The sequence below is a fragment of the Protopterus annectens genome, chromosome 1.part0 (assembly GCF_019279795.1).
Source record: "Protopterus annectens isolate FY-2018-M chromosome 1.part0, PAN1.0, whole genome shotgun sequence".
NCBI classification, from domain to species: Eukaryota; Metazoa; Chordata; order Ceratodontiformes; family Protopteridae; genus Protopterus; species Protopterus annectens.
Genome location: NC_056725.1, coordinates 1,542,261,751 through 1,542,288,506, shown reverse-complemented (window position 1 = coordinate 1,542,288,506; position 26,756 = coordinate 1,542,261,751). Strand labels below are relative to the sequence as shown.

Below are 26,756 nucleotides of genomic sequence, written 5' to 3'. Positions count from 1 at the left end.
GGAATCTCATTGTTGAAAGGTATCAGTCAGGAGAAGGGAACAAAAAAAATTCCACAGCATTGGATATACCATGGAACACACTGAAGACAGCCATCAAAAAGTGGAGAAAATATGGGACAACAATAACTTTGCAAAGAACTGGACGTCTCTCCAAAATTGATGAAAAGACAAGACGAAAACTGGTCGGGGAGGCTGCCAAGAGACCTACAGCAACACTGAAGGAGCTGCAGGAATTTCTGGCAAGTACTGGTTGTGTACGACATGTGACAACAATTTTCCGTATTCACCATATGTCTGGACTCTGGGGTAGGGTTGCAAGACAAAAGTTTTTTCTTACACAGAAAAACATCCAGGCCCAGCTAAAATTTACCAAACAATACAAGTCTCTCAAAAGTATGTGGGAAAATTTGTTATGGTCTGATGAGACCACGGTTGAACTTTTTGGCCACAATTCCAAAAGGCATGTTTGGCACAAAAACAGCACTTACACATCACCAAAGAGAACGCCTTCCCCATGGTGAAGTATGGTGGTGGCAGTATCATGCTTTGGGGTTGCTTTTTTTTCAGCTGGAACTGGGGCTTTAGTCAAGGTGGAGAGAATTATGAACAGTTCCAAATACCAGTCACTTTTGGCCCAAGAATTTCACCTTTCAACCCGACAATGACCCAAAGCATACATCCAGATCAACAAAAGAATGGCTTCACTGGAAGAAAATTAAAGTTTTGGAATGGTCCAGCCAGAGCCCAGACCTACATCCAATAGGAAATCTGTGGGGTGACCTGAAGAGGGCTGTGCACAACAGATGCCCTTGCAATCTGACAGATTTGGAGCACTTTTACAAGGAAAAGTGGGCAAATATTGCCAAGTCAAGATGTGCCATGCTGATAGACTCCTACCCAAGAAGACGAATGCTGTAATTTAATCAAAAGGTGCTTCAACAAAGTATTAGTTTAAGGGGGTGTGCACACTTATGCAACCAGCTTATTGTATGTTTTTTTATTTTTTATATTTTTCTCCTGACAGATTTGTTTTTCAATTGAATTGTACAGGTTATAGGTCACATTAAAGGTGCAAAAAGGTTTGAAATGGTTTATTGTGGTCTAATATTTTATATCACCAAAACCTGATATTTTACCAGGGGTGTGTACACTTTTTATATCCACTGTATGTTTGTTCAACTTTTTCTGATCTTGATTTACACTAATTTATGTCCATTTTGTTTATTCCATTTCTCAGATATAGTTTGACCTTGTTTCGTTTTCTTTATCTCTCATCTCAATTAACTATCTTGTTCATATAGAAACTTATCCTTCTGACCTTATGTGCTTAGATCCTGATATTAAACATTATTTTTGATTTTTTGCATTCAAATAATTTCCCATTCAAAACTTACCAGAGTCTTGTGTTTTTTCCACTGACTGCATCACTCCATTTAGTTTTACATAGTAACTGTTTTGCTTCCATATAGTTAATCAGTTTCTCTGCATTGGGTTAGATTTCAGATGTTCTTCGTGTTTCACTGTTGCAGTCATCACATATGGGTTATATGCTTGCAGTAGCCCTCAGTCGACCTGATTATCAAAGTCTTTGGTCCTGCGTCGGTTGCCGTCTCATCTTCCGTGACGTCAGGTAGTCAGGGGTATAAAGCATGCAACCGACACCATTACATCAGTCTTTCTTGCCATGCGTTGTCCGAAGCAGAAGCAGTTTGCAAGTGACAGTCGGCCGATTCTTGAAATTTTCGTTTTCAAGTTTCAGAACTGAAATTTTCAACTAAAGCCAAGTACCCCGTTGGGGAAACTTTTTCTTGCTCTAACCCGATGTCAGTAAAAGTCAATAATTGTATTTCTTGTGGAAAGCAAATACCTCACAAAGATTTTCATTCGTGCTGTATTCCTTGTCTAGGCCCTGACCACGACGTACTTGCTGTCAGTTTTTGTGCCTTATTTAAGCAACAAACTATTTGTCGTCTGTATATTTATGCTTCTAAATATTTTGGTACGCGGTTCAATTATCCAGATATGTTTCGGTAAGCTATCAGACTACCGACATTCCGAAAAAATGCAAAGATAAAGACAGAGACAGGCCGCCTAGGTCCAAAGCTGCCAATGACGCTTCTCCTAACACAGTCACAAGTTCGCCGGTACTCAGTGAGGCACTTTTGCAGTCTCTGATACCCTCTACTTCAGATTCGCAGGCCTCTACTGAGACCCATTCAGAGTCCGGTATGCCGCAAGATGCTTCAACTGTGGAACCTGCGGATGTCTCTACCTTGGATGGCTCCGGAGCCGCTATGCAGGCACCGGCTTCTGAGGGTGTATTCAGGCCTATGGACTTGCATATTAAACCAACGCCATCTTCTTCTTCGAGGCCTAAAACGTGAACCATGCCTAGAAAACTGACGCCCAGACCACATGGTCAGGCCTCTCTGCCTAAAAAACAAATAATAAGAATGGCTGAAGACCTTATTACTTTAATCAGGTGAAGCCAACCTTCCCCCTCTAAGAGACCTAGGACTGAATTTGCTTATGATACTTCTGACCAGGATTCTGAAATTTCTGTTTCCTCTGATGAACAGGATTTACCCTCGTCTACCTAAGAGGATTCTGATGCAGAGGATTCTATTCCCTCTGCTTCCCCCCAGTGGATTTCTCTTTTGGTGAAACCCTGCATACTGGGAAAGCCAGGATTATTCTGATACTAAAAAGAGTCTTAGGGATTTCTTACTCCTGCCCCAACACAGGCCTTTAGCTATCCCTCCTGTACTAGACATTGTTGATGCCTTTTTGGAATCTAGCTTGGCCCCTGACTCTTTACCTCCTGCTCCCAGAAAACCTGATAGATATTACAGGGTTCCTGACTCTCACAAGTTCCTTTTTAAAAATCGCACTGCGGATCCTGAGACCATTTCACAGGGACCCAAGGGCATTAAGGCTACTACTGCCAAAAATCCTACCCCCTCTGATAGAGACTCCAGGGCACTAGATAGATAAGGTAAGAAGGTATACACTTCTGCACCTTTGACCATCAGGGCCTTAAACTGCCAGTTTCATATGTTAAAGTATCAGCAGCATATTACTGGATTGCTTAAACAGAAAACGATTCCGGAGTGTGCTGAAAATAAGGATTTACAGGATTTAATGCATTCTGCTGAACAGGTTGGAAAGCATACTTTGCAATGTGGTTTTGATTCACTAGAGGCATCTTGCAGGGCTGCTGTCACTGGGTCTGTACTTAGAAGGCATGCTTGGCTTAAGGAGCAATCTTTGCCAGATCATGTTAAAGCTAAATTGCTGGATGCTCCCTTAAATCAGGACCACCTGTTTGGCAACAAAGCAGAAGAAGTTCTTAAAAAGATGGAGGAAAAAGCTAAATCTATGAAAACTGTTAAAAAGTTCCTACAAGTACAGCCTCCAAGATTTTAGTAGGCATTGGCCCTCTAAGAATTGGTCTTTTCCTGCCTCTTCCAGGCCTTCTCTGTCCAAACCCAGAACCAGCAGAACACCCAGGCTTCAGTCCCAGGGTACGCACAGGACTAAGCAGTGGGGGGCTTCACTTTCAAATCAGGGAGTAGTAAGACTCTCCCCATGGTAAACTGTCTCAATGACTTAACTTTAAAACTTCCCAGCTGACTGCTCCTTTAGAGGGAAAGATTGCTCTGCAGGCAAAAAACTGGGAACTCATTACCCAGGACAAATGGGTTTTAAATATAGTTTCCCCAAGGATACAGATTTCACTTCCACACGTTTACCAACCCCAAACGGTTGGCCAGATCTACCTCCAAAGCAGTGGGCAGAGGCTCAAAAGCAAGTACTCTCTCTTAAGCATAAAGGCTATTCAAACTGTACCAGAAGAGGAAAAGGGACAAGGTTTCTACTAAAGACTTTTCCTGGTACCCAGAAAAGACAACTCATGGCATCCTATCCTGGACCCTTCTATCTTAAACACCTTTTTGGTGATTCCAAAATTCAAGATGCTGATTCTTCACCAGTTACTTCCTATGCTAGGCAAAAAGCTGCCTGGTTGGCAACACTGGATTTAAAGGAAGCCTACCTGCACATCTCGGAGAATCTTGCAGAAGGTACCTACGCTTTAAACCAGTTTACATGCACTATCAGTTCTCTGCACTGCCCTTTGGCTTATCTGCTGCGCCCATGGTATTCACAAAGTGCCTAGCTCCAGTCATTGCATTTTGCAGGCAAAGAAATATTCAGATATACCCATACCTGGATGATTGTCTAATTCAGGCAGAAATTCAGGATATACTTTTGAATCATCTGGCATTTGTACAAAAGGTGGTAACTTGTCTGGGGTACATCATAAATGAAAAGAAATCACATCTGGTACCCTGTCAACAAATTATATTCCTGGGAGCAAGCTTGAACACAAATTCCCAGATGGCTTTCCTCACGCCAGAGAAACAAATTCATTTGACAACTAACTTCAAACTAATGGCCACAAAAAACCTGCTATCAGCAAGGCAAATACTGCAAGCCTTGGGGTTCATGGCCTCCTGCATTCTCCTAATTCCATATGCAAGATGCACTGCATATGAGGAAACTACAATGGTATCTAAAAAGGCTATTGTGTCAACATTCTCAGGATCTAGAAGCAATGATTCCTATCATACCTTGCCTACAGTTAGAGTTCCTTTGGTGGGCAGAGGCCTGCCACCAAAACAAGGGTCTACCATTCACTCTACCCCCTGCCGCCCAAACCCTAACAACAGACGTATCAGACTATGCATGAGGGGCTCACCTGGCAGGGAAGTGCATTCAGGGCAAATGGAACCCAAGTCAAATGCACCTGCATATCAATCAAAAAGAAATGTTAGTTGTACAGAATGCTTTGACAGCCTTCAAGTACCACATTCTTCCAAGACAATTAATGGTAAAGACGAACAACACCAGTGTTGTGGTACATAAACAAGCAAGGGGGTACCCATTCTTACCCCCACTGCAGACTAGCCGTGGCTCTATGGAACACAGCCTTGAGCTACCAAGTGCATCTACAGGCTCAATTCCTGCCAGGAAAAATAAATACACTGGCAGACAAACTAAGCAGAAATCTCATGGACCCACACGAGTGGAAACTGGAACCAAAGACTTTCAACATGTTGATAAACAAATGGGGGAGCCCAGATATAGACCTCTTTGCTTCCCCCCAGAACTACCAGTTGGACAAATTCTGCACAAGGACTCCCTACAAACAAGCTTGGAAAGTGGATGCTCTGTCCTACAGCTGCAAAAATCTATCGGTTTATGCCTTTCCTCCTCTCCAAAGTACTACTAAAGATCAAACAGGACAAACCAAGGACAATACTGATTGCACCAGACTGACCATGCCAACACTGGTACACCCTCTTGCGTAGTTTGTCACTGCTGGCTCCATGGTACCTGCCTCAGACCCCTACCCTGATGTCACAGCAGGAGAGCCAGATTCGGCACTCTCAGCTTCAAACTCTGAACCTGGCAGCCTGACTAATTACCTAATCTCTCCATTACCATCCCTCAGTAAACAAGTGTTGGATGTCATTTTGGAGGCAAGGAGGCATAGTACTAGAAAATCTTATGCTGAAAAATGGAAAAGATTCTTTGCCTGGAACTAAACTCAAGGGATGGGCACAGCAGTGCCCAATTTACATCAGATTCTTCAATACTTAACTGAGATGCTTCACAAGGGCCTTTCTTTTTCCTCCATCAAAATTCACACCTCAGCCATTTCAGCTCATTACAACACAGAACCACCCCTCTTCTCAAGCAGTTCCTCAGAGGGGCCAAAAACTTAAGACCATCCAGGAGAGCCCCAACTCCAGCCTGGGACCTTAACTTTGTATTGGAAAAACTCACTCTTCCTCCTTTTGAGCCATCTGCAAGTGCAGAATTAAAATTCCTTTCTTGGAAAACAACCTTCCTTTTAGCAATCACTTCAGCAAGAAGGGTATCTGAATTACAGGCCCTTATGGCAGTGGAGCCTTTCATCATCTTTCATGCGGATAGGGTGTCCCTCAGGACCAGTCCCTCCTTCATGCCCAAGGTGGTATCTAGTGTGGCTCTTAATCAGTCTATTCATTTGCCAACCTTCTTTTCTAATCCACAGAACAAAGGGGAACAGATACTGCACTCCTTAGATGTACACAGACAACTTAGATTTACTTGGACAGGACTAAACCTCAAAGGAAATCTGAAATGCTGGTGGCATTTGCTGCAGGGGCAGAGGGGAAGGCTATTTCAAAGCAAACCATTTCTAAATGAATAGGCCATTGCATCCATTTCTGCTTTAAGCATCATGGAAAACCTATCCCACAGGGGATTAGACCCCATTTCATCCAGGGCTGCATCTACCTCTACAACCTTTCTCAGAGGTGTCCCTACCAGGGACATCCTAGAAGCTGCTACCTGGAATTTGGCACATACTTTCACCAAGCATTACCATTTGCCAATTTTCTCTAAATCCAGAACTGGCTTTGCCACTGCAGTCTTGCAGGGCCTTATAGCTGGCCCTAATGCTATCTAAACTCCTCCTACCAACCATAGCTTTGGGAATCTACCCAAATGTAATGACTGCAACAGTGAAACACGATGAACATAGTACAGTTGTGTACACTTACCATAAATGTAGATGTTCGAGTGTATTCACTGTTGCAGTCCTGGTTACCCTCCTTCCAGCCCCCTGACTTCTTTTGGCTATACCTCTATACTCCTTTATTATGCTTAAAAGCTTTTTGGTGCATTTGCTTTTTTGTTGGAGGTATAACCTTGTGTGTGTAATGTGTATATATATATATATATATATATATATGTGTATATATATATATATATATATATATATATATATATATATATATTTTTTTTTTTTTTTTAATTGCTTCCCATTAGGGGGGCACCTGACATCTGGGGCAAGAAAAACTGATGTAATGGCATCGGCTGCATGCTTTATACCCCTGACTACCTGACATCACGGAAGATGAGACCGCAACCGACGCAGGACCCAAGACTTTGATAATCAGGCCGGCTGAGGGCTACTGCAAGCAGATAACCCAAATGTGATGACTGTAACAGTGAATGCACTCGAACATCTACATTTATGGTAAGTGTACACAGCTGTACTTTTGCCATATTTATTTATCAGCAATTTAACCTTTATTACCCCGTGATCAAATGATGAGCATAGTACAATTGTATAAGTAAACTTACCATAACAATAGATATTCAAAAAGATCCATCCTGACCCCATTCTTTATCTGTCAAGTGGGAATTTCTATCTTTAGCTTTTCTGCTAGTACATGCTTCTGTCTTTAGGTTGCTAGCCTCCCTTTTGTTTGGGGATGAGAAAGCTCTGAATTTTGGAGACACTACGTGTACTTTTGTACTGGCATAGCCTTGGGCCTCCTCAGATTTATGGGGAAGGGGCCCTAAAACTTTGGAAGCTGGCAGGATGTACAGTCCTTGGCAGGATACATCTACCCTTAAGCTAAGTTTTATTAAACAATTCCACTTTCTCACTAGGTTACATGGAAGTATTTGGTACATAGATGTAAACAGTCATACTACAGATGTTTCCAAAACTATATTCAGACTGTAAAGATTCCCATTGATCAAACTCAATGTTTTATGTGGTAGTTGCACATCACTCCTAGAATGCCACAAAAATTTTAACATTTCAGCTTTTCAGAAGATAGAAGCTGCTTAACTTCTGTTATGTATTCGTCCAACCATATGACTCAACTTAAAAAAAAAAAAAAAAAAAGATCAGAGGCATGGCATCGATGTGCTACAGAACACCTTAAAGTGCTATTTCTCTTCTCTGATTTGAATGGAGTTTTAAGGGGTGACCTTTGCCTTGCCATAAAGTCTTTGATGATCCAATCCTTTGTGACCTCCTATAAACTCGCAAAACAAACAACACCTTTAACACTGTGATGATATGAAGTAGTGCCATCTGTGCCAGAGAGAGAGTAGGGCAGTGCATGTGCAACATATGACAGCTGGAGTTTTGTAAAGAATTTTATGTCATTTCACTTTCACACCAATTTGTACAAATGTTTGTGTTAAAAATGTACTTGTAAAGTTGCTTGTCTTAAATTGCATCAACAGTGGGTCCTGCTGAACAGAAAAGAGATATAGAAGTATGTCAGTCAGTATTATTATAACTGATTAAATGCATATGTTTTAACAGATAATTTTGGAAGGGAAGAGATTAATCTCAGTCCAGCTAATTTTGAAAAATAGGTTGAAAATTAAATGGGTTGGTTTAGGCTAACTGTGTTATATCTCCTGTGATTAAAACTCTGGTGTTTATTGTAACTAGATATTCAGTATTCTCATGTTTTCTGTTTTTTTATTTATTATTAAATATTTCTATATCTTTCATTGTGGCTGGTGTTTTAGAGTATACTTTTAACATTTTAAGAGTACCCATGCTTATTTTCGTGACACTGTAGCCACTCTTGAAAGCCTTGCTGCATTGGTCAAACACCATACCATTTGTATTAGTGTTAGCTTTACTCAGTATAATCGGGTACCCTTGTAAGAGCCTCAGAGTAGCTGAATGGTGGCAGCATATTACCTATAGTCTGGGCAGAGGGGGCACAACTGTTAAAATTGTGCCAGCCTTTCCCATGTGTGTGTTGTGTGTGCGCGTGTGTGTGTGTGTGTGTGTGTGTGTGTGTGTGTGTGTGTGTGTGTATATATCAAATATTCAAGTGTGTGTGTCAGCTATTTGGAACAGGGACACGGCTCCAAAGTGGTCAGTGCGGAGTCTTGTTTGGGGTTTGGAATGTGCTTATTGTGTGCACTTAAGGGAAATTGTGATTTTGAAGGTGAAATTATCAGGAAGTTTTTAGTATTACATTTGTTAGCATCACATTTTATAGCAACTGATTTTAGCATCTTATACATTAAATACAGGTTTTAGATGCATGTAGTAGATGTTGTCTATGTATATTTTATGCATTTTTAGATGTATTTATTTTTTGTAGTGGAATATGTTATAATATTAAGGAAGGAATTAGAATTAGCAGTACTGGCACCTTAAAAGTTAATTAATGCAAGTCAGCTGATGTGGGTTTTACACCTTAAAAGTATGTTGAAAATCAGAATTTATTGTTCTGAGGAAGTCTTTTTACAAGATGAAAGCGCTCAACTGATGTATTTCTGCAATAAATCTGTGGATTTTATCGTATACAAGTGTATTGGTGTCGTGCTGGTGAATTTGGTGGTGGTTACTGGAACAGATTGAATGACTATTTTTCTTTTGTTGACTGGTCTGGTACTTTTGGTTATTTTGTGGTCGTGTTGATAGGATGGACTCGTTGGACGAATTACCTTCCATTTTTTCCCCTCGGAGAGATGACATCAGGGGACTTCAATCGGAAATGGCTATCATGCGTGGTGAGCTCACCTGGCTTTTGGAACTAATGACTCAACCTAATCCTAAGGTTGAAAACGTCAAAATGATGACGTCAACCCGTGGAGAGTGTCGGAAGGAAGGTGGGGATGGTTCCCAAGGCGTTGTGGCTAATGGCGTGCTGGATAATGGCGATCTACCCGGTAGACCAGCCTCTCATGGATCCAATGCGGAGGACAGTACACAGCGGAGAAACGTACTGGAAGGTAGTAAACTTGGATCGGAGGTGGAATTTAATGTTTCGGGAGCCCGGCCTAAAAGAACTGTTCCGAAGAGAACTTATGCCTTTGCAGTTCATGACAAGCTAGCAGGTACTGTTAAACAGCCCTCCACATGTTACACAGACCGTAACAAAGGGCGTTTTAATTACAATACGTTTATGGAGGGGGGATTTGACTTTGATGGTGGACTAAGGCATGACCAAGGCAGCAACCATGTAAATACAGGGAGTGTTGAGAAAACACTAAAAGACCTTATATTTGTGTTTGGTAAAAAGCTCAAGGTGCTGAAGAGTTTGCAATTAGACAACAATTATTTAAAGAAATGTTTGGATAATAATGTCGTTCCCATGGGTCTGAGGTTTTTTAAAATACCCATGGGTGTTGAACTAGACGACGGTTGTAAAAAGGAATGTTCAAAATTGTTTGACAGTTTTGGTTTTTCTTTTATGAAATTTATTATCAGCTGCAACGATAATCGTATTTGTGTACTATTGGGAGAATTAGACGAGTTAAACAATACCATTGTAAATGATTTATTGTTTAATGAAAGTGAAATGTTTTATGAATCACAATTCAATTGGGTGGCTGGTCAAATTACCAAACAGTTTGAACGTAAATGTAAAAAATTAAGAAGGGATTTGGAACAGTACCAAAGGGGTGAAGCCTATAGGTGGGATAAGGACTTAGGGCATAAAACTAGAGAGTACTCTAACAAGAACATGAGAGGGTGTGGTAGTAGAAATTTTAGGCAATATCAGCCATTTAAGCCACATAGGAACACTAGAGATTTTTCGTGCAATGGGAATAAGACACAGTATGTCGATTTTTTAGAGAGAGAGGAAGATTGGGAAGAACCTTTGAGGAATCAACATCAATTACGGGGAGAACCTCAAGGGGGAAGAGGGATGAGGTAGGGAATTCCTATCGATCCCCCCCATGTGTGAAGTATGAGGACATAGTTAGGGTTAATGAAATTATTAGCTCGTATGACAATTTTCACATATACAATTATACAAGTGTGGAACTCAGGAAGGATCACTTCACCCTGTTTTCCAAAGGCATGAAGTTTATACCACATGGGAAATTCAATCTTGTCGACAGTATAGTAGATATAAAGAAATTCATTAGGAAACTTAATTTAGGTGTTAAATACGATGGGACTACACACCAGGACTTGAGGGAGTTTAAAACCAAAAGTTCATATACCCGTCCAGGTGAAAATGCTCTATCTGATCAACAGCATAGTATGAACCTTTGAAATGATTGAGATATTAGCTACCTTAATCTTGTGTGCACTTAAGGGAAATTGTGCTTGGTGCAGATGGCATCTGAAAATACTGTATGTATCCATTTTTGCTCCTAGTGGCCATCCCTTACTGGTGTCAGTGGTGAAGATTGAGGCTCCTTGATTACTGGCTGGGAGAAAGGACCATCACAAACACCCAATCAAAATAATTAAATCTTCACCCTGTTGAAACATAAACAGAATTTGTTGGCAGGATAGATACCTCTCAAATATTCCTGTTGAACAGATTACCTTTTATATTAAGCAAAATGGCTCCTTTGACCTGCTTTATGCACAACCTAAATGAGTGATCGGAAAATGTAAATTCGCCCCAGGTTTGACCCTTCTTTCTGTCATAGAAGGGGGGAGTAAATAGTAAATAGTAAAATTTAACCTTAATAAAGAATAGCAGTTAATGAGACTTTTAGTGGTTAGGTGAAAATGCTCTGTCTGATCAACAGCATAGTATGAACCTTTGAAATGATTGAGATATTAGCTACCTTAATCTAGCCATTGCTTCTTCAGCATTGGTGAACGTCAGTACTCCTTATTGTAGGAAAAACTTTAAGCATAAGCTGGAAAAGTCAACCTAAATGTCTGTTTATGTCTCTAACAGCTGTAACAGCTATAAACTGCAGCAACTTCTGAAAAGTTGCAGTCTGCACCATTCAGCCTTCTACCATTAACCCTTTCCCTGGTTTCCATAATTGCCCCAACAGTTGTTTCTTCTCCTTTGCAGTTGAAAATTGCCAGAGTAAATCTGGATTTAGCATGCAAACTTTCTGATATGGTCACTGGCACTCTGCATGTCTTCATAACTCCCAGTGATGATTTTGTAGTATGTGTCCATTGTACCATCTTAGTTTTTGCAGAGTCCAATACATATTCTACTACTTTTTATTCTAGTACTGAAGTCAGTCACAGATTGTTTCTGTGAGTTAATGTTGCATTACTACTAAATGTTTTGCGTATTTTTATTTGGCCACCCAGTTCTCCCATTCTGTTTCACATCTCTCTGATGAGTTGTAGCTAACACCTCAATTGACGCCATGGACAGCCACCACTGTCTTCAGAGGTTGCAAGGCAAAAGGGAAATGAAAGTAGGTTGCCAGGTCTGTCTTCCGTATTGCACCTACAGACAGAGTCCTCAATCCACCTACTGCATGTGGGAGGAAACTAGGGCACCCAGCAAAAGCCCATACCTGCTGCTTAATCAGTATCATGAAGAGATTTTGAGCATTCAGAAACTCAGTATCACCAACTTCAAGGACTTAGAGTTTTTATATATATATCCAACAGCATTCTGAAACTCTGATAGTCTCCTCATCCATTCACATTCAGTAATCGTTGATGCAATCTGGCGTTTAGTTTGAGATACTTTTCATATGCAGCACCTTCATCTGGTTGGGCAATGCCTGGCTGCTGCTAATTTGTAGAAAGTTCCTGGTAGGAATAGGAACTGGTGAAGCTTTGCTGGAGCCATGTCATACTTGTGTACCTTGGATAGAGTACAGAAACTTTCTTTTTTATCTCCCTCCTCTCACACACACACGTTCATACACCTTCAAGGCTGCAGCTGAAACTAGACGTCTGTTATTCATTTGATGTTCCACATCACTGTAGGAAAGTAAAAGCCATTGAGTATTCAGTACATTTCATCCCTGGCCAGTTGTACTTGGATCCAAGTTTGAACCTGGTCACTGGCACTGCAAACAAATATCCTTCCTATGTAGATTTTTGTTCATTGCTGAGAACCTTATTGATGCCCTTCCATATCACTGTTGCAATATTCATAACCAGTGGGATCTCCTGCCAGGGGTGGACCTGTGTCTGGCCAGTATACCAAAAGCCTTTTAATCTTACCAGTATCATACATCATACATATGCTCCCTACATCAGTGTAGGGCATAAAGGTGACATATGGACACTCTAAACTCAGAACTTTGTTTTGTCAGTCTGAACACCATACTTAAATGTTAGTCTGAATATTCTTTGTTATGCTGATTATAAAAAAAACTCTTTCAGATAAGTACCCCATTAGGGTTCCTTTTCTTTTGGTTCTCTATTACTTGTGTGATCTACTCCATGCTGGCTTGGCTTATTCTTCTGTCAAAGCTCACTTGTTAGCCATCTCCATGTCTGCCCTTGACTCCACTGTTGGCCTCTTGTTTTGAGGTTGAGCAGTTCCTGAAAGGCGTTCTGCACAACAGGCCCACCAGAAAGCCTATCCCTCCTTTTTGGGACCTTAATTTGTTCTTGAGAAATTGTCCTGGGCTCCTTTTAAGCGTGATGCTGCTGCTTCGTAGTATTGCTCCTGGAAGACTGTTGTATTGGTTGCCCTTGCCTCCACCAAGAAAGTTTTTCAACTCCAAGCCTTGATGGTAGTTCCCCCTTTTTTGAGTTGTCATATGGACAGGGTATTTCTGCCTACTTATCCTTCATTTATACCCTGGGTGGTCAGTGAGTTGTTCCTTAATCAGTCTATCTAGTGTCTGCAGTCTGCTTTTGAAAGGTTCTACACACCTTTTATCTTCATAGACAGCTCAGATATTATTTAGACAAGACAAAGGCCATACACAAATCTGAACAACTTTTTTTTCATGCCAGGACATTTGGTTTGGCAGTTTCCATCTGTCTTCTCCTGGAATTTGAAATACATTTCTTTTTGTCACTTCTTTCATGAAAAACAGCTTCCTACCTCTATTTGGGAACACTCTACAAAGGCAGTGGCCTCCTTTGAGGCTTTCTTCAAAGTTTTAGACACTAGTTCAATCCTTGAGGCTGCTACTTCATCTTCTGTGCACACCTTCAATAAACATTTCAAGTTGGATGTCATTTCCAGAGCCATGGCGGGTTTTGCCAAGGCTATGATTCATGTGTGGAGGGTTCCTCCTTGCTTTCCTCCTCCCATACCTTACCAGTTTATCGATTAGTACTAGGCTAACTGCCTTGCGAGCTATTTTTTCAAGCCTAGCCAATTATCCCTTGTGAGACTCAAACCCTGCACCTTGTGTTTGTATGGCAAACACCTTAACCATCAGGCCACCCCTATTACACTTGCTTTTGTACTCTGCCATTGGCTATGAATACTACAGCAGTGATATGGAAAGACATAGTACAGTTGTGCAAAATCTTTCCATAACGATAGATGTCCTTCTCTTCACTGTTGCAGTATTCAATCCCTCCTTTCTGCCTCCTTTTTCTTTCTTTCTTTTGGAAACATCTGACTGACTGAGGGGTCTATGCCCTTTTCCTTGGACATTTCCTGTTTCCTTGGATGTACATGTTTTTTTTTCCTGGGGTGGCTCTAGTTCTCCAGGGGCACTTCACTTATGAGTTTGGAGTAGCCCTACATTACCTTTATGCCTGTGCTGACATGGGGAGCATACGTTTGACATACAACACTGGAAGGAGTAAAAGGCTTTGATATACTGGTTAGACATAGGGCTACCCTTGGCAGAAGATCCCATTCATTATGAGTCCTGCAGCAGTGAAAAGAAGGACATCTACTGTTACGGTAGGATTTTACACAACTATACTTTATAAAAGTGACAATCAATTATACTTGGATAAGTATGGCATTTTTTGAGGAGTGCACTAAAAGTTGGAAAACAGGAGGTAAAAATCTTAGTTCACATTTAATAGGTAGTTGCTATTCTACAACATCTTCTCCTAATTCTGGCCTTAGAATTTCATATGTATTGTAGCCCTATTAGAGTTTCTAATTTCTCCTTGCTGAAGGTTTGTAAAATGGCCAGATGTCATTTGCGGCTTTTATGCTATCGCTTCTATTTATTTTATTTATTTATTTAACATTTGTTTATCGGGAAAGTCCAACTTGGAACGAAACAATTTTCAGCGAAGGTCTGGGGAGAAACGCTCCAGACGCATATTTTGTAAAGTGGGAGGAAAGCGGAGCACCCAGAGGAAACCCACACGAATGCAGGGAAGACATGCAGACTCTGCACAGAAGGCACCCCAGCCAAGAATCGAACCGGGAGAACCTCTTTTTGTAAGGTAACAATGCAAACCACTGCACAACTGCGTTTGTGTGAATGGATGAAAAATCACAGGATAAACAATGCAAAAGTTTTACTTTTGATGCTCTTTTACTAGGTTCAGTCTGACCAGTATATCCCAGAGGAAGATATCCAAGATGAAATGGAACAAATTGAGCAGCAGCTGGATGAACTTGAACACCGAGGTGTTGATTTGGAACAGAAGCTACGTAGCTGTGAAAATGGTGAGTGCTGGTCAGGTATGAACCCTACAGAGATGAATGAAGGGTATCAGTTAATATAGCCTTGTTCAAGTAAAAGTATTTTCCAGTAATTTACTCAAGCGTATTAAGTTCAGTAAATAAACATAGATTGACTTTTTTGGTTAATATTGCTTCACTATTTTCTTCATATTAAAATCTATACAAGTCTTGTATTGATTAATGATTTCACTCTTGAAATATTTCTTGCATCATGTCATTTTTTTTTTGCCAGGCATCTAGCAACTTCTGTGGTGAAGCCATCCCAAACTTCCCCATTATCCTTCATCCCAACTTTGGAGCAGGTTACCAGGCTCTTCTGCACCTATATTTTTTTATGAAATGATCATGCTATTTGAAACTTCTTTACTTCTATGTTATTTCATCTTCACTGATGTTCATCGTGTTTCACTGCTGCAGTCATTACACTTGAGTTATCCTGCCGTCAGTTGGTCCGCAGTCGGCCAGAGTTCCAAAGTCTTGGTCCGGCGTCAGTTGCTGTCGCTTCTTCCCTGACGTCAGTGCGCCAGGGGTATATAAGATGCAGCCGACGCCATTTTCTTCAGTCTTTCTTGCCATGCGGTGCCCGAAGCAAAAGCAGTTCGCAAGTGCCGGTCGGTCGACTCCTGAGATTTTCAATTCGAATTTCAGAACTGAAGTCTTCAGTAAAGCTAAGTACCCCGCTGGGAAGCTTTTTCTTGCCTCAGACCGATGTCAGTGAAAGTTAATAATTGTATTTCTTGTGGGAAGCAAATACCTCTTAAGGATTTTCATTCTTACTGTATTCCATGCCTAGGCCCAGACCACGACGTCACTAGTTGTCGGTTTTGTGCTAGATTTAACAAATGCACTATTAAACGTCGGTTTGACTTTGCTCACCATTACTTTGGCCGAAGATTTAATTATACGATGCCGTCGGAACAACCGACGACCGGAATACACAAAAAACACAAAGACAAGGATAAGGACAGGCATCTGAGGCCCAAAACTGACGATGAAGCCTCTTCTTAGGCCAGTCGCCGGTTCTCAGTGAGGTGCTTTTGCAGCCCCTGACACCCGCTACCTCAGAGCCACAGGCCGCCTCCGACTCCCACGTAGAGATGACTAGGCCTCTGGATACTCAAGGTGATGGGCCTGCGGAGACTAACCCTTCAGATGGGTCCGGAGCCGCTGAGCAGACATCGGCTTCTGAGTGTGTTTTCAGACCTTCACAGCTTACCATAAAAATTACAGCCAAGTCTAAAACTCCGTTAAAGACAAAGAAGCAAGTACAGCATTCACCTGGACAGGCCTCCATGCCTAAAAAACAGATGCTCAAAATGGCCGAAGACTTAATTACTCTGATCAGGGGTACCTATCCCCCTCCTGATAAAATGCCTAGGCAGGACACAGACTATGTTTCCTCTGACCAGGTTTCCATATATTCTGATACCTCTTCAGACCAGGGATACTCTTTACCCCCCCCCTATGAGGACTCTGATGCTGAAGAATCAATCCCTTCAGCCTCTCCTCCTGAGGATTATTCTTTTGGGGAAACTTTACATACCATGAGGGAGCATTTCCATTGGGAGGGCCAGGATTACACAGAATCCAAGAAAAGGCTCAGATATTTTCTTTTATTGCCTCAGCACAGGCCCCTTGCTATTCCACCTGTGTTAGATATTGTGGATGATGTGTTCTCTGAATCCAGTTTAAATCCCGATTCTTTGCCCCCAGCTCCAGTCAAGCCAGACAGGTGCTACAGAGTCCCTGACTCTGACAAATTTCTTTATAAAAACCCTGTTGCTAACCCAGAAACTATTTCACAGGGTCCCAGAGGGGTAAAGGCTTCCACGGCTAAAAATCCAGTTCCCTCTGACAGGGATTCTAGAGCATTAGACAGATGGGGGAAGAAAGTTTACACTTTTGCAACTTTAGCAGTGAGGGCTTTAAATTGCCATTTTCACATGCTTAAATACCAACAATATTTAATGTCTCTGTTAAAACAGAAAATGATTACAAGTTCAGAACATCCTGATTATAAGGAACTGCAGGATTTATTTCATGCAGCTGAACAAGTGGGAAAACATACTCTGCAATGTGGTTTTGATTCATTAGAGGCTTCTTGTAGAGCAGCAATTACAGGATCTGTGATTCGAAGGCATGCCTGGTTAAAAGAACAAGGTTTACCAGATCATGTTAAGGCAAAATTATTGGATGCTCCTTTACAGCAGGATATTTTATTTGATGTTAAGGCAGAAGAGGTATTAAAGAAAATGGAGGATAAGGCAAAATCTATGCAAACAGTGAAGGATTTCCTACAGGTACGGTCACCTCGATTTAGCAGAAATTGGCCTGCAAAGAATTGGTCCTTTCCAGTGTCAGACAGACCACAAAGAGGCAGATACAGATGCCCAAGAGGCAGATCTCAGCCCCAAGGCTCCTACAGACCACGACAGTGGGGTACTTCAACCCCAAAAGGAGGTGAAGATAAGTCACAACCTTACAGGAAACAGTCCCAATGACTCCCCCCTTCGAATGCCAAGCACTTATCTTTTGGCAGCTCCCTTAGGGGGAAAACTAGCACTTTTTTCTCAAAATTGGCAATCACTCAAGACAAATGGGTTCTGAATATTGTGTCTCAAGATTACAGGTTCCACTTTCACACTCTACCAAGGCTAAAAGGAATGCCAGACCTGCCACAAAATCAATGGGCAGAGGCACAAAAACAAATTACAGCCCTCAAGGACATGAGAGCTATTTAAAAAGTGCCACAGCAGGAACAAGGAAAAGGATTTTACTCAAGACTTTTCCTGGTCCCCAGAAAGGACAAAGCCTGGAGACCCATACTAGACCTTTCCTACTCTAAATACTTACCTGCATGTCCCTATCAGACAAAATTGCAGAAGATACTTCAGATTCATAGCTGGTTCAATGCATTACCAATTCTCTGCACTGCCCTTTGGCTTATCTACTGCGCCCAGGGTCTTCACAAAGTGCCTGGCACCAGTAATTGCATATTGCAGACAAAAGGGAATTCAAATATATCAATACCTGGACGACTGCCTTATTCAAGCAGAGAGCAAGGACATTCTTCTAAAGCATCTGGCATTTGTAAAACGGTTGCTAATTTGCCTAGGGTACACAGTAAATGAAAAGAAGTCAAAACTAGTGCCCACACAAGAGATAATATTCCTGGGTGCCAGCTTAAATACAACAGCCCAGATGGCTTATCTCACGCCAGACAAACAAGGACAACTGACTCAGTATTTTCAATTGATGGCAACAAAGACCCAACTCCCTGCAAGAAAAATTCTGCAGGCCTTGGGATTCATGGCATCCTGCATTCTGCTAATTCCATATGCCAGACTGCATATGAGGAAATTACAGTGGTACCTAAAAAATGTTTGGACTCAACGCTGTCACAGTTTGGAAACAGTAATACCTCTAATTCCTTGCCTACAACAGGAGTTTCGATAGTGGGCACAGGCATGTCACCTCAACAAGGGTCAGCCTTTCACTCTACCCACAGCCAGGCAGACTTTAACAACAGATGCTTCGGATTACGCCTGGGGAGCACACATGGCAGGAAAATGTATTCAGGGCAAGTGGACCACAGACCAAATGCATCTTCACATCAATCAAAAAGAGATGTTGGCTGTACAAAATGCCCTAACAGCTTTCAAGGACCTTCTGCATCCAGGAAAACTATTATTAAAGACAGACAGCACCACAGTTATGTGGTACATAAACAAGCAAGGGGGCACTCATTCTTACCCCCTATGCAGACAAGCCATGACCTTGTGGAACACAGCTCTAACTTATCAAGTTCATCTGCAAGCACAATTCCTGCCAGGAAAGAAAAATACTCTGGCAGACGACTTAAGCAGAAACATCATGGATCCTCACAAGTGGAAATTAAATCCATAAGTCTTCAGCATGATAACACAAAAATGGGGGTGCCCAGACATAGATCTTTTTGCCTCCCCTCTGAATTGCCAACTACAAAAATTCTGCACAAGGACTTATCACACACAAGCATGGAAAGTGGATGCTCTCTCATTCAGCTGGAAAAGCCTAAAAGTTTACGCCTTCCCACCACTGCCTCTCCTATCAAAGGTACTCCTAAAAGCCAGACAAGAAAAACCACAGATGATCCTGATTGCTCCAGACTGCCAGCACTGGTACCCAATCTTAAAGAACTTAGCTCAAGGCCCACCATGGATTTTACCTCAAACTCCGCACCTTCTGACTCAACAAAACAATCAGATCCTGCACAGTCAGCTCAAAACCTTAAACCTGGCTGCATGGCAGATTCATTAGTCAAGCAGACAGCACTTCTCTGTAAAGCTGTTATGGATGTCATTTTGGAGGCCAGGAGGCCTACCATCAGGAAATCTTATTCAGAAAAGTGGAAGAGATTCTGTGCCTGGAACCAGGCTCAAAGCCTTGACCTTCTTGTCCCAAATATTCCTCAGATATTAAAATACTTAACTAAGATGCTGGACAAAGGACTATCCTTCTCATCCATTAAGATCCATGCCTCTGCCATCTCGGCTCATTACAACACAGATCCTCCTATTTTCTCTCATCCATTACTAAAGCAGTACCTCAGAGGGGCTAAAAGCATAAGACCGCCCCGGAGAGCACCAACACCTACTTGGGACCTCAATTTTGTGTTGGAAAAACTCACTTTACCTCTTTTTGAGCCAGCCAATTCAGCAGAATTAAAATATGTATCATGGAAAACTGCCATGCTTCTGGCAATAACCTCAGCATGAAGAGTCTCAAAGCTACAGGCACTAATGGCAGTGGAGCCTTTCATCATTTTTCACCAAAGACAGGGTTTCTTTAAGAACAAATCCCTGTTTTATGCCTAAGGTGGTATCCAGTGTGGCTCTTAACCAAACTATTCACTTGCCAACGTTTTATCCAAACCCCCAGAATAAAGGGGAGAGACTTCTGCATTCCTAGGACATACACAGACAGTTACGTTTCTACTTGGACAAAACAAAAGCTTTCAGAAAAACTGAGCAATTGTTTGTAGCATATGCTGCAGGATCACAGGGAAAGGCTATTTCGAAGCAGACCATTTCAAAGTGGATAGGACACTGTATCCGGTTCTGCTACACACAGCATGGGAAACCTGTACCTAGTAACATTAGACCACATTCCACCAGGGCAACAGCCACTTCTACTGCCTACCTTAGAGGAGTACCTACCAAAGATATCTGGAAGCTGCAACGTGGAGTTCAGTGCACACCTTTACCAAGCATTACCACTTGCCTCTTTATTCTAGATCCAGAGCTGGCTTTGCCACTGCAGTGCTGCATGGCCTCATAGCCACACCTAATCCTCTATAGAACCAGCCACCCTGACACAGCTGTGGGATTCAACCCAAGTGTAATGACTGCAGCAGTGAAATACAATGAACATAGTACAGTTTAGTACCTACCATAAATGTAGATGTCCGAGTGTCTTCACTGCTGCAGTCCAGGTTACCCACCCGCCACCCCCTCTTTCTTAGCTGGGACTTCTCTACTGTTCAACCCTATACTACCTATGTGGTGTATTTGCTGATTACTGAAGGTTTTGTTTTTACCTACCTTCTTGGGGGCACCTGACATCTGGGGCAAGAAAAACTGACGAAAATGGCATCGGCTGCATCTTGTTATACCCCTGGCGCACTGACGTCAGGGAATAAGCGACAGCAACCGACACACGACCAAGACATAGGAACTCTGGCTGACTGCGGGACTGCCTGATGGCAGGATAACCCAAGTGTAATGACTGCAGCAGTGAAGACACTTGAACATCTACATTTATAGTAGGTATAAAACTGTACTTTCTGTCTCTAAGGACATCCATATGAAGATATTTCTTCAGTGAAGACTCCTGCTGCAGGACAAGGAATGTGCTTCTACTCACCAATATCAGTAACTTATATTACTTTTATTTCAACCAGTAGTAGGCAGTCCGATCTCACCTTCATTTTTACATATGGGGTTCGGAGCCGATCCTCTGCTTCGACTCGACCGATTTACAAGCTGGAAGACTTCTGGGTGGCTCTTGGGTAAGCAGGTATCCCATGGTGCACCAGTACAATCCCCAGATCTCGTTTGCCGCGTCAACGAGTTCGGTTGTACTTCTCTTGGCTCTGGCTAAGTTTTTCAAATTCTTTATATTCAATATCATATTTCAGTGCTTTATTAGAACTTTTATTGTATATTTAGTGTTGCTAATATATTAGGCAGTTGTATTGCTTGCCCTTTTTGAGTGCAACTTAGTTTACTAATGGTTATTGGTATCTTGTGTGCCAGTTAGTTTTAGGCGCCATTGCACATTTTTTGATTTTTAGGTAGCTTATTAGTTTTTGGCGGTTTTCCGCTCTTAGTCAACAGGGGCTCCTGTTGTCTTGTCTGTTGTTATTGTGACCTTTTTTGGTCACCGTTGGCAGTTAGTTTTCTGCTATATTGAAATTGTTTGTTTTTGGCGGGGATCCACTTGTGAATTTACTAGGATTGCAGCCTCCCTAGTGTACTACCTGTTATTAGGAACATAGAAGTATAGACATTTATTGTGTCATTTACGGTTTCTTTTGTGTGAGTAGGCTTTCCTTTCTGTTATGTTTAAATTAGAAGACCTAGCTTTCTCTACACCAGGCTAGGCCCATTTAAGTTAGAGGACCTAGTCCTTGTGTAACTCCTTAGGGTTAGGCCCGTTTTAGTTAGAGAACCTAGTCCTCCTCCTTTTTCTCTTTTTCAGTCTCTCTGGGTTTTGTGTGTGTAATAATGTCTAAAGAAAGTAAGGAGCATAAACCCTCGGGGTTCAAAAAGTGCATGAAATGCTCCCAAAAGATGTCTTTAACGGATGGCCACAGTAGCTGTGTCTACTGCCTAGGGGCCATCCACTCGCAGGAATCGTGCTTGTTCTGCCATGCTTTCTCTCCTAGAGTGTTACAGGAGAGAAAGAACAAACTCATACTCAATGGTCTATTGAAACCATGCTTTGAAAGGAAGCACTATCCAGTTCTTCGGCTTCCTCTAAGTCTGGGAAATCAAAATCCTCAAAAAGGCTTTCTTCAGCACCGGCTGGTGTCTCGGAGCCACCTCCTAAACAGTTGAAACAGTCCAAATCTGCCTCCTCGACTCTTCAGCCTTCGGAATCGAAGGAGAGCATCATGGTGGTGTCAGAGTTGGTTACAGGTGTTTCGGAGCCAATCTCTGAGCCTATTGATACAGCAGTTGACTCTGCTACTCGGAGCCGGTCTGTAAGCTCCCTACCGGTTTCCATAACAATTAAGTCTCCAGTGCCCCCCAGGCCAAGATCCCCTACTATGTCTTCCAGGAGCCTCTCAGAAGAAGATGTGGAGAGGGTAGTGCTGAGACTCCTGAAGTCGTCTGCCTTACCAAAATTATTGTTGGCTCTGACCCAGTTGGCTCCGGAGCCACTTGTCCCAGCTTTGCCCTTGTCTGCTATTCCTCCTCTGAGCCATACTGGCCTTTCAGAGCTGGAGTGCTTGGTGCAAATAGAGGAAATGCCGACTCCAGCTCACTTTGTTGCTGCCTTGGAGCTGGGTTCAGCTCCGACATGTTCGGTGCCGTCCATCATGTCCATGGGCCAAAGCTCTCCTGTTGGCAGCGAAAGGGAGGGTTGGAATCAATCTTCTTCGGTTCCGAGCCTTCCTCTCAGTGCTTCAGCCAGGGTGAGCTCGGACCCTGCATCTTTCTCGGAGCCGACAGCTCTGGCTCCGGTGCTGACCCTCGTCTCTTCGAAGCAGGGGAGGTCTTCGGAGCTGGAGATGTCGGCGTTTGAGATGATGAGGAGCATGCTGTCTCATTCTCCAGCCCCTACCAGTGGCACCAGCACTCTTTCCCCCGAGAGCACCCACTTCAGTCTCGGCCCCTATTCTCTCTGGAGACAACAGAGACCCGCATCCTCAGGAGCCATCAGCTGGTGGCCCCTATTCTTCTGAGGCTTCCCCGGAATGTCTTTCCTAGGAGCCTCCCCGGAAGAGGTTATGTAAGAGTCTTTGACATTGGACACTGACCTTGAGAAGTCAGGAGGGTCCCCCAAGTCATCCTCTGATGATGTCTCCTTTGTGGACATTTTATAGATCCTTAGGCAGAGGTGCGACTGGCCCACTGTTAACCCTTCTGACGACGAGTCGGTGTACCTGAAGGATTTTGGGTCTCAACCTTCTGCCTCTGGATCTAGTTAGTCGAAAGGTGTGGGATACTCCTGACACCATGGAGCCAGTCCCCAGGAGACCGAACAAGTTCTTGTCTGCCCCTCCTGGTAAAGAGTTCTTGCCCAAGGGCGTTCCCATAGATGCCATGGTGGTGGCGGTGGCCACGAAGAAGGAGTTGGCAGAGACTTCTTCATCTGTTCATCCACCAAACAAGGAGTCTCTACAGATGGACAGATTTGGGAAGCGTATCTTTAGTTCAGCTGCCTTTACCCTTTGATTGCTGAACTATCTCACGCATTTCACGAGGTTGCAGAGGGATCTCCTCAAGGAGTTAGGAGAGTCCATACAAAGGTGCATGTACTGAGGGAGTTCCTGACAAGATTTCTACTCAGTTGTCCACCTTAAATTCTGTGGTTAACTCCTCCATGCGTCTTTATGCTGCGGATGGAGTGAGTAGAGCAGCGAGTTCCAGAGTTGCCTTGAGGCGCCACTCCTGGATGCTCTTATGTAATTTTGCGGAACTGTTCAAGTCTACTTTCACCAACACCCCATTTGATGGTTCCTCATTGTTTGGTTCCAAGGTGAAGGATACACTCACTCGGTGTGAGCAAGAAGGAAAGATGCTTTCTGCCATGGGAGTGCGTTTTACTGTCCCTTCCAGACCATACCCCAAGGGTCAAAAGGGCAGTAAAATGTGGTTCAAGAAGTCCCAGAGGGTCTTTCCTGACACACATGGTGAATCCGCCTTCAGAGGCAGAGGAGGAGGAAACTGCAGACGTCGCCCTAGAGGCAGGGGTGGTCCGCAATACCAGTAAGGCCGTGTTTCCTTTCGAGGACGGCCTTAGTGCTCCTGATGTGGAGCCCGGCTGCGCTTCTCTGGGGGCGGTCAGGGGTCACATTTCTTTGTACCAAGAAGCCTGGCTAAATATCACCCAAGACAAGTGGGTACAAAGAGTTGTTACCAGAGGCTATATCATACCCTTTTCCCTATCACCGTTTGTTCCCAAAAGGATCCCAGATGTACCACCCAATCACAGGGATCAGGCACCTGTGGAGATCAATAAGTTGCTCTTAAAAAGAGTCATCCAGCCCATCCCAGCAGACCAGATAGGATCCGGAACTTACTCCAGCTTCTTTTTAGTTCCAAAATGAACCGGAGATTGGAGGCCAGTATTGGACCTCAGCAGATTGAACGAATCAGTGAAGAAGGACAAGTTTCAGATGGTAACACTGCAGTCTGTACTCCCATTATTAGGGAAAGACTTTTGGATGTGCTCTCTGGATCTTCAGGGTGCCTACTACCACATAAAAATGGACAAGGCATCCAGAAGCCATCTACGCTTCTGGCTGGGAGCCAGTTACTATCAGTTTTGCGCTCTGCCCTTTGGTCTCACCACAGCCCCCAGGGTGTTCACCAAATGCATGGCAGTAGTGACAGCTCACCTGAGACGTCGGGGATTCCAGGTGTTTCCATATTTGGACGATTGGCTCTTGACCACCCCCCACCAGGCATCTACTCCTCCAAAACAGGGACACCATGATTCAACTTTGTGCTCAGTTGGGGATCTCCATAAATTGGAAAAAATCTGCATTATTGCCCTCTCAATCTGTGATATTTATATGTGCAGAGGTAGACACAGTGAACATGACAGCTTGTCTCCCCGTCGAAAGGCACAGAACTTAATCTCCCAAGTTCAACGTTTTCTTCCGTTGTGAAAAGTCAAAGCGAAGTGGGTTCTTCAGCTCCTCGGGACTATGGCTTCCACAATTCTATTAGTACCATTAGCCAGGTTGCACATGAGAATTCTCCAGTGGCTTCTGTCTTCCCAATGGTCCTTCCAATATCTCCCACTGAGTCATCCTATCCTGCTGATGGAATCATGCGAGAAGGGCCTTCTTTGGTGGATAGCTCCCAATCAACTGGTCACAGGTGCCCCCTTTGTTCCGGCCCAACCCGTTGCCACTGTGACCTCGGATGCCTCCCAGATCGGGTGGGGGGAGGCATTATCTCGGCAGGACTGTCCAAGGCACATGGCAAGAACACAAGGCTCATCTGCATATCAATGTTCTGGAGATGAGGATGGTGCTTCTGGCTTTGCAAGCACTTCAAGACCTTCTTCCTCTAGGGACAATTGGGATACAATCAGACAACATGTCGGTGGTTTGGTATATCAACAAGCAGAGCGGTACCAGATCTTACCCACTCTGTCGAGAGGCCATGCAAGTTTGGGAATGGACGATTTCTTCCCAGCGCTTTCTGGTTGCAACGGACATTCCAGGGACGACCAACATGATAGCCGACAAGCTCAGCCGGGCAATCCTATTGCCTCACGAGTGGTCTCTGAAACTGGAAACAGTGGGTCAGATTTTCTGGAAATGGGGACAACCTTGCTGCGACCTTTTTGCCAGCCTAGTCAATACCAAATACAGCAGCTATTTTTCCCTCATTCCCCCTCTGGGAGAGACGCCCAGAGACGCTCTGGCTCACGATTGGCCCATGGGAATTCTGTATGCCTTTCCTCGAATCCCTCTCATTTCCAAAGTGATTTAGAAAGCTAGTCGGCTGGGAAGCAAGTTGATCCTCATTGCTTCTTACTGGCCTCGTCAGGTCTGGTTCCCCTTCCTCGAGCCTCTCCTCCTGGATGATCCTTGGATTCTGGACCCAGCTCCAGATCTATTGACTCACATGTCGGGTTCACTACATCCCTCAATCCACACCCTCAAATTGACAGCATGGCTGCTCCAGTTCCATCCCTAGTCAGGCTTCATGATTTATCATCCTCAGTGTCACATATTCTTCTGTCCTCCCAAAAACCTTCAACTAGGAGGCTGTATGGCAGTAAATGGAAAAGGTTTTCTATTCGGGCACGGAGAATGAATGTAGATCCATACAAAGCTTCTATCCCTGTGATTCTGGATTTTCTTTTTGAGCTTTTTCAGCAAGGATGTGCAGCTGCCACTATCAGAGTCCAATTGGCGGCAATTTCTCATTTTCACTTAGGTTTTCCAGATACCAATTTAATGTCTCATAAGCTATGCAAGACCTTTTTGAAAGGGGTCACTGTACTGAGACCACCTCTGCAAGAACCAGTGGCATCTTGGGATTTAAATTTTGTGTTGTCCAAATTGACTTCTCCCCCTTTGAACCTTCCCACTCATCTTCTCTAAAATGTTTGTCTTGGAAGACCTTGCTTTTGGTAGCTATCACATCAGCTAGACTGGTATTGGAGCTACAGGCCTTGTCTATTAAGCCACCATATTTGATTTTTCACAAAGACAGGGTAACATTGCATACTAATCCCTCCTTTGTCCCCAAAGTTTGTTCTAAGGCTACCTTAAACCAAACAATAGAACTCCCAGTTTTCTTCCCTAACCACTGTAATGCAGCTGAGAACCGTTTTCATCAGCTAGAC

General features: G+C 43.2%; 1 protein-coding gene across 1 annotated transcript in view; it reads left to right on the top strand.

The window, feature by feature from the left end:
• The window catches only part of MICALL1 (MICAL like 1), a 977,256-nt gene that overhangs the window by 681,383 nt on the left and 269,117 nt on the right, over nucleotides 1-26,756 (top strand). The window contains exon 11 of the mRNA XM_044068010.1: nucleotides 15,032-15,158. Within this exon, the coding sequence (XP_043923945.1) occupies nucleotides 15,032-15,158 (127 nt within the window). The remainder of the gene's footprint in view (nucleotides 1-15,031; nucleotides 15,159-26,756) is intronic.